General features: G+C 50.0%; 1 protein-coding gene across 2 annotated transcripts in view; it reads left to right on the top strand.

Moving 5' to 3' along the window:
* Positions 1-12609, top strand: part of PROSER1 (proline and serine rich 1) — a 140237-nt gene that overhangs the window by 50652 nt on the left and 76976 nt on the right. For both annotated transcript variants that reach the window (XM_075337309.1, XM_075337310.1), the window contains exons 5-7: positions 502-567; positions 1727-1795; positions 2686-2780. In XM_075337309.1, coding sequence (XP_075193424.1) covers positions 502-567; positions 1727-1795; positions 2686-2780 — 230 coding nt within the window. The remainder of the gene's footprint in view (positions 1-501; positions 568-1726; positions 1796-2685; positions 2781-12609) is intronic.

A 12609-nucleotide genomic window follows, 5' to 3' on the forward strand; every position in this document is an offset into this window, starting at 1 on the left:
CGGCGAACTACAAGAACCAGGAGGCCGGCGAGGGAACGGAAGGTAAGGCGAGCATAAATTTGTGCGTGCGTGTTTGTGCGGACTGCAAGAGCGGGTCATAGTGGATGTACGGAACCGGAAGTGTGTGCGGTGAGTATTTTGCTCGTACAGCAAAGATTGCTCTAAACTGAGTTACAAATTTACAGCAAGCTTTGCTCATATAGCGAAATACTCGCAAACTGGGTTACTCATAAACCAAGGTTCCACTGTGTATCACATTTTATTCTGTGGCTTGTTGTGTGTAAAATCTGCTGTGTGACCGATCTAGGCGGATTCCCATACACCCTGCACAGGAGATCTGATCTGTGGAGGGGTGTATTCTGTGGACTTTCCCTGCAGCAGATCCACAGCGGATTGTGCTGCAAATCTCCTGTGACCATAATGTAAAACCACCTGTAATGTGTGACATGATATGAAGTGACCCCCTTCCTGACCATTTCTCTGCCTCTTTCCCACCCTCAGGCTGTGGTTACGGATTATAAAGTGAAGGCCTTGGAGCACGTACATGGATATTTCTCCTGTGAGCAGGTACAGTAAATCAGTAACATGTCAGGACACTCCGGTTCCCTCCCATCTGCCCCATGCATGGACGGGAGGTCTGGTACCCGGCTCAGTTATTTCCTTTCATACTTTGTCTAGCTGTAATGTTAATTATCCCGCGCGGTCACGTCTGCTTACGGAGTGGCCTAAATCCATATAATGCTATGAGCACACGCCGAGTATTCGGTTGCAGAAATTTCTGGACCAAATCTGCATCTCCTGGTAGAAGAAACATGCGTATTTATAGTGTGTTTTTGCTTGCGGTATTTCATGTATTTAGGGAGCAAAAATGCTGAAAGAATTAACATGCTGCAATTTTCTGCACCAAATCTGCATGGGAAAAATCAGCAACGTGCACAAAATTCTGATTGACTTTGCTGGCATAAGGATAGGCATGCTGTTTTGTAACAAAACTGCACCCAAAAAATGCATAAAAAAAGTTTGCACATGGCCTAAGGATCCACTTTCCACTCAGTACACCTATTAAGGACTAAAAAGGTTGTGGGTGTAATATGGACCTTAAAATGCAGTCGTATTAAGGCCTCCTTCACACATCCATGTCTCCGGTACGTATGATGTGCGTTTTCACACATATCGGAGACGTGAACATATGTAGACCCATTAAAATCAATGGGTCTGCACACGTCTGTGTTTTGACATGGACTGTGTGGAGCACACGCGGGTCCGTATGCGCCACACGGCGACATGTTTGTTTTCCGCTGGCAGCATGGGTGTCACACAGACCGCACACTGATGTGATCCATGTGACATCAGTGTGACACATACCAGAAAAAACACAGGTCATGTAAAATAAAGAATTTTTATACTTGCCTGTCTCCAGCGCTGCTGTCTCTGCTGTTGCTTCTGGGCCTGCTCATTAAGCTCATGCATATTCATTGCATTCACCGCAGACCTGGAAGTAACAGCAGCGCTGGAGAGAGGTAAGTATACCAGCTCATGCCAATGTCACACGGATAGTACAGGACAGCACGCATAGAACATACACGGACACACGCACAGACATGCGCATTGTCACCACAGACCGTGCAAAACATTAGTGTTTAGCACAGTCCGTGGTGAAGGAGGCCTAAAGCTGTTGTGATGTATATTTCTCAGGACATTGTGTAACCAATCCTTTCTCCCGTAGGTGGTTGAATTATTAAGATATTTCTCTTGGTCGGTTCCTCAGCTGAAGGCAGTGAAGGCGATGCAGCATGTGAGTAAATTCAGTATATACTACAGATACATAGAGTTTTCTGATATAAATAGATCTATCATTATTACGAGCCCCCCCCCCCCCCCCCCCCCGGGCTGAGGCGCACACCCGGGCCCTGCACTTAGGTTTAATACTATGAAGTGGATACAGTTGGATCCCGTCTCGCCATTGCTCTGTGAGTTAGAACCCCTGATACTCTGGTGCGATGATGGAGATTGGTGCTGCAGCCAATGCGGCTATCTTGGAGCCTAAAAACGAAAACAGAAGTATTGTCATTCACAGACCCCAATCTAGTGTCTGAAGTAGTATTCATATAATAGGTCACAACGTTACAGAGGTTTTGATCCAGGACTTTATAACTCATGGCCTATCGTTAGCATAGGCCTTCAGCATTAGATTTGTGGTGGTCTGATTCTCGGCCCCTGCACTAATTAGCTGATGGACAAGTCCCCATCATTGTCCACTGGACAGGGCTCCACACATAATGTTACTGTAGTGATTGCTCAGGCACCGGAGCTGTGCGCTCTCTGGGTGCCCATGGGACGCTAAGGGAGCTTTAAATCTAAAAAAATTACCCCATGGCTGTCATTTTCCAATACAGTTTTTGTTTTTGGTTTTAGACATAAAAAGTAGAGGAAGAAATAATAGAAAGGGGGTTAATATGCCCGCGGTGCGGTTGCGTGTCAGCGGTGCGATTGCGTGTCAGCGGTGCGATTGCGTGTCAACGGTGCGGTTACGTGTCCAGATGGAATGGGACCACTGAGACCGGGGCCACGTGCGAGCAGCGGGGGGAGGATCACACAGGGTTTCTTATTTTATAACATTCACACATGAGATTTTTATTCCTGGAGCTTTTAGTCCTTGATATTATTAACATTTTTCTCTTGTAGAAAATGGTGGCCATTTCCACGGTAAAGGTCGTGAACATACTGAATTGCTTCACGTTCAGTAAGGACAGACTGAGTGCGCTGGAGCTGCTGGCCGTGTGAGTACCTATGTCAGAGCTTTACATTATGACCTATGCACCACAGCTCAGGTGGGATCTCACTTTAAGACCCACTTCTACATTAAAAGTGATGTCCTAAAATTAACCCTTACACTGCTCTGTTCCATCACACAAATCATACTAGTTAATCGAATGCATGCAATTACAAAAAAATTGGGCATGTGCCTCTGTGGGCGTGCTAACATGCCAAGATGGTGGCTAGTTAGGGGAACTAACGCCCCTGCGATTAGTCCCTGCACTCATTAGCATATCATAAAGAGATCTTTAGAAATACTTTTTGTTTTTTAACTTGTGATGTTTCATTGAAGTGGAGTCTCAAATGGGACATCACAGGAGGATGGCCCTGCAGCCACTGCCCACAGGAGGATGGCCCTGCAGTCACTGCCCACAGGAGGATGGCCCTGCTGTCACTGCCCACAGGAGGATGGCCCTGCAGTCACTGCCCACAGGAGGATGGCCCTGCAGCCACTGCCCACAGGAGGATGGCCCTGCAGCCACTGCCCACAGGAGGATGGCCCTGCAGCCACTGCCCACAGGAGGATGGCCCTGCAGCCACTGCCCACATGAGGATGGCCCTGCAGCCACTGCCCACAGGAGGATGGCCCTGCAGCCTCTGCCCACAGGAGGATGGCCCTGCAGCCTCTGCCCACAGGAGGATGGCCCTGCAGCCTCTGCCCACAGGAGGATGACCCTGCAGCCTCTGCCCACAGGAGGATGGCCCTGCAGCCACTGCCCACAGGAGGATGGCCCTGCAGCCACTGCCCACAGGAGGATGGCCCTGCAGCCACTGCCCACAGGAGGATGGCCCTGCAGCCACTGCCCACAGGAGGATGGCCCTGCAGCCACTGCCCACAGGAGGATGGCCCTGCAGCCACTGCCCACAGGAGGATGGCCCTGCAGCCACTGCCCACAGGAGGATGGCCCTGCAGCCACTGCCCACAGGAGGATGGCCCTGCAGCCACTGCCCACAGGAGGATGCCACTGCCCACAGGAGGATGGCCCTGCAGCCACTGCCCACAGCTTTTATCACTCCTCCTTCCGAAAAAGGACGTCATCAACAGTCACTTACCAAAGATTCTGCCTACGCCACCCCCTGATTGGGATGATATTTTTAGGGGGTTTCTAGAAGTTGTGGGAAAGTGACTGCAGGGCCGTCCTTCTGTGACATCCCATTTGAGACTCCCCTCAAATGTAAAAAGCTACCAGAAATAAAAAATGAAAAAGCACATATGGGAGAATGGTAAGGAATAATATAATGCAAATTATAAAGAGGATAGGGTTTAAAGATATTTATAAAGGGCATCGTAAGTGCCAGCCAACAGAATTTAACCCCTTCAGCCCCGGGACACTTTCCGTTTTTGTTTTTTGCTCCTCTTCTTCCGAGAGCCGTAACTTTTTTATTTTTCCGTCAATCTTGCCATATGAGGGCTTGTTTTTTGCGGGACAAGTTGTACTTTTAAATGAAACCATAAGTTTACCATATGGTGTACTGGAAAGCAGCAAAAAAAATTCCAAGTGTGGAAAAACTGCAAAAAAAAAGTGTGATGGCACAATAGTTTATGGGATGTTTTATTCACAGTCTTCACTATATGGTAAAACTGATGTGTGGATATGATGCCTGAGGTCGGTGCGAGTTTGTAGACACCAAACATGTATAGGTTTTACTTGTATCTAAGGGGTTAAAAAAAATTCACAAGCTTGTCCAATAAAAGTGGCGCACGTTTTGCGCCATTTTCCGAAACCCGTAGCGTTCTCATTTTTTGGGATCTATGGCTCAGTGACGGCTTATTTTTTGCGTCTCGAGCTGACGTTTCTAACGGTACCATTTTTGCGCAGATGCTACGTTTTGATCGCCTGTTATTGCATTTTGCGTAAAACTTGCAGCGACCAAAAAACGTAATTTTGGCGTTTTGGAATTTTTTTGCCACTACGCCGTTTACCAATCAGATTAATTGATTTTATATTTTGATCGGGCATTTCTGAACGCGGCGATACCAAATATGTGTATATTTATTTATTTTTTAGCCCTTTAATTTTCAATGGGGGGAAAGGGGGGTGATTTGAACTTTTAGGTGTTTTTTTTTAATTTTTTAAAACTTTTTTTTTTATTTTTTTTATTTTTTTTATTTTCACTAGTCCCCCTAAGGGGCTATAGCGATCAGCAATCCGATCGCTCTTATCTATCTACTAATCACAGCTATACAGCTGTAAACAGCAGATTCAGTCACTTCCTGTTTCCCTCTGCTCCCGGCCGAGGGACAACGAAAGTAAAACTTCATAGCTGCAGTCGTCATCACATGACCCTGTGCTATGATGTATGATGGCAACCACCAAGTCACGTGCTCACGCACGTGACTTCCGGTGGGGGCGACAGTAAGTAAAAATCATGGCCACGCGCATATAGATCTCGCTGCCAGACTTTGGCAGCGAGATTTAAGGGGTTAAATGTTGCGAGTGGAAGCGATTTCACTCGCAACATGCAGGCACACATGTCAGCTGTTGAAAACAGCTGATATGTGTGCCGACCGCCGCCACCTGCCTGCGGCAGGGGGCGGGGCTTAACGGGAGACGCTCCATGACGGATATATCCGTCCATGGTCGTGAAGGGGTTAAAGGGATTATCTCATCTGAAAATTACCTGTTTTTATTTTTAATGTATGTTTTTTTTTTCCTCATTGATTTTTAGAACTATCCATGCCCCCCAAAATATGAAAACTTGCAATTTTCACACTCGTCACTATGTCTTATACTAAATTCACAGTTAAAGCCCCATTCTGGTGTATAGGGGGGTTTTAGCGTTGGAGTGGTACTTTAAATCTATGTCCCCTGCCCCATCAGATGATGGCTCCATCTTGTAACAGTAACTTCTGACGGACAGAAGTTATGTCACAAGCACTTGATGCATCTCTGAGAGCCAGAACGAGGCTCTCATAGACTTGCATTGATCTGTTATGCCCGGTGCACTCCAGCAAACACTGGAGCTGTTAGCCGGTCACAAATCACCAGAGACTCACAAGAGCGGTGGCAACAGAAGGTGAAGCCACCAAAAGCTGAGTATAATACAGAGGGCAGGGGACTTAGATTTAAAGCACCACTCCAGTGCAGCAATAACAAAAAGTAAAAAAAAAATTGCTGCTCATGTGGTGCTGTAACTTTCTTTATAGATGATGATGACTTTTCAGCAGTCTCATTTTCATCACAGACAAGATCACCATGATAGATAGTACATCTCTATAGAGCAGATAATACCAGATCCAACATACACCATAGGTGATGGTCACCGCTCTCCTGCTTCCTTTATAGTGACTTTAGCCGTGGTGATAACATTTCTGTGCAAATAAAATCCGAATTAATCATTTTCAGACACTTTCTCCCCCTCCTCCCCCCCCCCCCCCCTTAAGATGCATTCTGCATGTCTGAGTTGCCGACCCAGCAAGCAGTTAGTGAGCACTGTGCTTCTTGCTTGGAGACCTGACACCTCTGAGGTGGCTGCTAACCTTTAAGCTATAGAATTAAAAATCCCTCTTTTCTTAAAGGGACTGTATCGTCTAAATTTTTTTTTTCTTCATCGTTCCTTATGGGAGACCCAGACCATGGGTGTATAGCTTCTGCCTCCGGAGGACACACAAAGTACTACACTAAAAAGTGTAGCTCCTCCCTCCGAGCATATACACCCCCTGGATGACTATATCCAGCCAGTTCAATGCTTCGTGTTCAGGAGGTCACACACACATGCATTCCTCATCTGATTTTTGATTTTTGATTTTAAAGAATTGGAAGAAAAGCGAGTCCAAGCTGGACTCCTGGCATGTCCCTTCTCACCCCACTGTGTCGGCGGTGCTGTTAAGGTTGATTTTACAAGGCTGGAGCCTTACATGCCGCGCTCCTTCACCATCCCTCGAGCTCTGGCTTGAAGTGGGAGCCATCACGGTTCTCACTGCTTTGCAGGAGACCGGTCTCCATCCGCAGCCCTTTCAGGACCCTGCCGGACGGAGCGCTCACCCCTCAGGGACCTGGCCCTGCGTCTCATAAGCTAAGTATTGAGACGTTATTCAGGGGTCCCTTGTGCTTTTATTGTGGGGAGAGTGTGTGTTTTTAACTTTACTGTGTTTTCCGGCCGGTTCTCTGGTTTTCTCCTGAGAACCGCGCCGAGGGTGCCTGCTCGTCGGCCGCATGGAGAAATTTAGGCCCCGGCTTCGGCTGCGGCCTACTTTCGTTTTCACTGCCCCTGCATGTCAGTCATGCAGGGGAACAGTGCGGCACCGCCCACCGGCCGTTCATCACAGGGGAGGACACTCCTCTCTGAGGAGATGTTTCCCTCCCCTGTATTTCTCCTTAGCCCTCCGGTTCCCGCTCTTGGACTAAACCCCGCCCCCCCCTCTCTCCGGCGCCATTTTATCAGCGTTCTCACACTGATCGGCGCTGGCTGCTGCAGCTCTGCAACCTGTCTGGGGGTCCAAGCTGTGGAATCCGGAGGGCACACAAAACGGTCTGGTAAGCCACAACCTCTGGTTGTGGACTTTCTTATACACTCTCTGGGGGTCATTCTGAAGGAGTGTGTTCTTTACTGCAGAGCCTCCACCTCAGCAGCATGTCTCTCACTAGGAGCAAGGCTGCAAGGCTTTATTCTATATGCACTGCATGTAAGCTCATACTGCCTGAACCGAGCACATATCCACATTGTGATGCCTGCTCTAACATGGTGGTGCCTCAGCCTGGAGTCTCCCCAGTGGTCCCTCCGGCTGCTCCAGCCCCGGTGGCTGAACCCCCGGCTTGGGTAGCATCGTTTTCTAATGCTATCTCCCAGTCCTTTGCCGACTCCATGGGACAGCTATCCCGGACTCTGCTGACCATGCAGCAGCCCCCTTCTCAGGGCGCCTCTGCTGCTCCGGCTCGCTTTGCAGAGCTCACAGGGGATTTTTCATCTGTTCCCAGACCCCGTCCTCCTAAACGGAGACGCAGGGACTCCTCTCCCTCCTCGTCCCACGCCTCTGATTCACAAGCTGCATCACAGGGCGAGGAAGATACCCTTACCATGGGTTCGGACGCTACCTCTATGTATCCCATTGATCTCATCGAAGGTGATGCGGATGTTAGTGATTTGATTGCGTCCATTAATTCCGTACTGGACCTCAATCCACCAGTGTCAGAGGAACAATCCTCTCTGGTAGAAAAACACCAGTTTACCTCACCTAAGAGAGCAAGGAGTATGTTTTTCAACCACTCCACTTTTCAGGCCACTGTGACTAAGCCCAGGGCCTGTCCTGACAAACGCTTTCCAAAGCGTAGTTCTGATGACCGTTTTCCCTTTCCACCAGAGGTGGTCAAGGAGTGGGCTCATTCACCTAAGGTAGATCCTCCAGTGTCTAGAATCTCAGCCCGGACAGTTGTATCTGTGGCGGATGGAACCTCACTTAAGGATTCCACTGACCGCCAGGTTGACCTGCTGGCCAAATCTGTATATGAAGCGGCAGGGGCCTCGTTCTCCCCGTCTTTTGCAGCAGTGTGGGCTCTTAAGGCCGTCTCTGCTTCTCTGGCGGAGATGCATTCCCTCACCAGAGACTCTTTGCCCGAAATGGTTGCCTTAACTTCACAGGCTTCGGCCTTTTCATCCTATGCCATGTCTGCCGTTCTGGAGGCTTCTCACCGCACGGCGGTGGCTTCCGCTAATTCCCTCGCGATCTGCAGGATCTTGTGGCTTCGAGAGTGGAAATCAGATGCTTCTTCCAAGAAGTACCTTGCTGGGCTCCCTTTTGCTGGGTCCCGACTGTTGGGTGAACAACTGGATGAAATTATTAAGGAAGCTACTGGCGGGAAGAGTACTTCCTTGCCACAAACTAAAACCAGGAAACCTTTCCAGGGCAGGAACCAGTCGAGGTTTCGTTCCTTTCGTTCCTCTAACTGGTCATCTTCTAAGCCCTAAGCCTCGTCCACTAACTCAGCCAAGGATCGAAAACCCAGCTGGCGCACGAAGCCGCGTCCTCAGAAGAACGGAGGAGCCGCTGCCACTAAGGCAGCCTCCTCTTGACTATTTGGCCGCGCCAGCAACGTCCTTAGTCGGTGGCAGGCTCTCCCACTTTGGCGACGTGTGGTTTCAACATGTCTCAGATCAGTGGGTGCGGGATATCATCTCCCACGGCTACAGGATAGAATTTTCTTCCAGCCCGCCAAACAGATTTTTTCTGTCCACTCCCCTCTGCTCCAAGGCCGCCGCCTTTTCTCAGGCCGTGGCATCCTTGCAGGCCAACGGAGTAATCGTACCGGTTCCCGCCCGGGAACGGTTCAGAGGGTTCTACTCAAATCTCTTCCTAGTCCCCAAGAAGGACTGTTCCTTCCGGCCCATCCTGGATCTCAAGCTTCTCAACAAGCATGTCCAGGTGCGGCACTTTCGCATGGAATCTCTGCGATCAGTCATTGCCTCAATGACCCAAGGAGATTTTCTAGCATCCATCGACATCAGAGATGCCTATCTGCATGTGCCAATTGCAGTTTCACACCAGCGTTGGCTACGTTTTGCAATTGGAGAGGAACATTTCCAATTCGTAGCTCTCCCCTTCGGGTTGGCCACGGCCCCTCGAGTATTCACCAAGGTCATGGCAGCAGTTGTTGCGGTTCTGCACCTCCAGGGGTTAGCAGTGATTCCTTACCTGGACGACCTTCTAGTCAAGGCTTCGTCCAGTGCAGACTGTCAGCGGAGTGTCTCGCTCACTCTCGCCACGCTTGTTCAATTCGGGTGGCTTGTCAATCTGCCCAAGTCCACTCTGACCCCGACACAGAGACTTACGTACCTAGGGATGCAATTCGAGACTCTGCCGGCACTTGTGAAGTTGCCCTTAGTCAAACAGCAGTCCCTTCATCTGGCGGTGCGCTCTCTGTTGAGGCCCCGCCGTCATTCCATCAGGCACCTCATGCAGGTGCTGGGTCAGATGGTGGCGTCAATGGAAGCGGTTCCCTTTGCCCAGTTCCATCTGCGTCCTCTGCAGCTGGACATTCTCCGCTGTTGGGACAAGCGGACCTCTTCCTTGCACAGGCTGGTAAGTCTGTCGCCACAGACCAGGAGCTCTCTTCAGTGGTGGCTTCGGCCCCTCTCTCTGTCCCAGGGACGCTCTTTTCTGATCCCGTCCTGGGTGATTCTCACCACGGATGCCAGTCTATCCGGCTGGGGAGCAGTGTTTCTCCACCACTGGGCACAGGGCACTTGGACTCCGTCCGAATCAGCCCTCTCGATCAACGTGCTGGAAATCAGAGCTGTGCTCCTAGCCCTCGTAGCCTTTCACCACCTGTTGGCGGGCAAGCACATTCGAGTCCAGTCAGACAACGCGACAGCAGTTGCCTACATCAATCACCAGGGCGGAACTCGCAGCCGCCTGGCAATGTTGGAGGTTCAACGTATCCTTCAGTGGACGGAGGACTCCAAGTTCACCATATCCGCAGTCCACATCCCAGGCGTAGAAAACTGAGAGGCAGATTATCTCAGCCGTCAAACCGTGGACAGCGGCGAGTGGGCCCTGCATCCAGCAGTGTTCCGGTCAATCTGCCGCAAGTGGGGCACTCCGGAAGTGGACCTAATGGCATCCCGGCACAACAACAAGGTCCCGGTTTACGTGGCTCGCTCCCACGATCCTCAAGCCTTGGCAGCGGACGCGCTGGTTCAGGATTGGTCCCAGTTCCGTCTGGCCTACGTGTTTCCCCCTCTAGCGCTCTTGCCCAGAGTCCTGCGCAAGATCAGGATGGAGGGCCGTCGGGTCATAATCATTGCTCCAGACTGGCCCAGGCGAGCTTGGTACCCAGACCTGCTTCGTCTGTTCGTAGACGTGCCATGGCATCTCCCGGACCGCCCAGACCTTCTCTTACAAGGTCCGTTTTTCCGCCCGAATTCTGCGGCTCTCAGATTGACGGCGTGGCTCTTGAGTCCTGAATCCTAACAGCTTCCGGCATTCCTTCCGAAGTCATCTCCACTATGACTCAGGCTCGGAAGTCTTCCTCGGCCAAGATTTACCACAGGACTTGGAGAATTTTCCTGTCCTGGTGTCGCTCTTCCGGCCATGCTCCTTGGCCTTTTTCCTTGCCGACCATTCTGTCTTTTCTACAGTCCGGTCTGCAGCTAGGACTATCCCTCAATTCCCTCAAGGGTCAGGTCTCGGCTCTGTCAGTGTTGTTCCAGCGGCGTATCGCCCGACTGGCCCAGGTGCGCACCTTCATGCAGGGCGCATCTCACATCATTCCGCCATACCGGCGGCCTTTGGATCCCTGGGACCTTAATCTGGTCCTCACGGCCTTACAGAAACCCCCCTTTGAGCCTCTTAGGGAGGTTCCTTTGTTTCGACTCTCACAGGAAGTGGTCTTTCTGGTGGCCATAACTTCTCTCAGGAGAGTTTCTGATTTGGCTGCGCTCTCTTCTGAGTCACCCTTTTTGGTTTTTCACCAAGACAAGGTAGTTCTCCGTCCGACTCCGGACTTTCTCCCTAAGGTGGTGTCTCCTTTCCACCTTAACCAGGACATTTCATTGCCTTCCCTTTGTCCAGCCCCTGTGCATCGCTTTGAGAAAGCGTTGCATACTTTAGATTTGGTGCGGGCGCTCCGGATCTATGTGTCACGCACCGCTGCTCTTAGGCGGTGCACCTCTCTTTTTGTGCTGACCACGGGTCAGCGCAAGGGTCTCTCGGCTTCCAAACCGACCCTAGCTCGTTGGATTAGGTCGGCCATATCCGATGCCTACCAATGTACGCCGGGGATTAAGGCGCACTCGACCAGAGCTGTCGGTGCCTCTTGGGCTTTCATGCACCAGGCTACGGCTCAGCAGGTCTGTCAGGCTGCCACTTGGTCTAGTCTGCACACCTTTTCGAAGCACTACCAAGTGCATGCTCATGCTTCGGCAGATGCGAGCTTGGGCAGACGCATCCTTCAGGCGGCTGTCGCCCATTTGTGAAGTTAGGTTTTGCCTACTTCTCAGTTTTCTGTTTATTCCCACCCATGGACTGCTTTGAGACGTCCCATGGTCTGGGTCTCCCATAAGGAACGATGAAGAAAAAGAGAATTTTGTTTACTTACCGTAAATTCTTTTTCTTATAGTTCCGACATGGGAGACCCAGCACCCTCCCTGTTGGCAGTTCTTGTTCCGTGTGTTTTCACCGGCTGTTGTTGTAGACAGAGGTTCCGGTTATTCCGGGTTTTACTCTTTCTCTACTTGTGGGTGGATGTCCTCCTTCAGCTTTTGCACTAAACTGGCTGGATATAGTCATCCAGGGGGTGTATATGCTCGGAGGGAGGAGCTACACTTTTTAGTGTAGTACTTTGTGGGTCCTCCGGAGGCAGAAGCTATACACCCCATGGTCTGGGTCTCCCATGTCGGAACTATAAGAAAAAGAATTTACGGTAAGTAAACAAAATTCTCTTTTTTTTTTTTTTTTGTAGGCCAAATCTGCAAACAATATTATTAGAATTGTGTAACAACTGTTTTCTTAATGTAATTCAACTTTTAAATATGTAAAAAAAATGTTTTTTATTAAAACTACTTATAATGGCCAGTAGGGGGAGCATCTTCCTGTGTACACATCCAAAAACTATAGTAATCCTTAGTAGAATTACGATAGCTGCAAATTTGGGCAGTCACTAGATGACATGCCTATTCTCCTCCACTTTTGGGTGTTACGCTGCACTCAAAAGGGGAGGAGGTGTATTTCATAGTAATGGGTCGCCATTTTCTGGGTGAATGTATATGAATTGTACAGCCCCACCCGGAAGTAAAGTGGAAACACATTTATACATATATATACAGACTGCGGTCATCAGTCTCCCGTGCGGTCAT

This window comes from Anomaloglossus baeobatrachus, chromosome 2 (genome assembly GCF_048569485.1).
Source record: "Anomaloglossus baeobatrachus isolate aAnoBae1 chromosome 2, aAnoBae1.hap1, whole genome shotgun sequence".
Taxonomy (NCBI): domain Eukaryota; kingdom Metazoa; phylum Chordata; class Amphibia; order Anura; family Aromobatidae; genus Anomaloglossus; species Anomaloglossus baeobatrachus.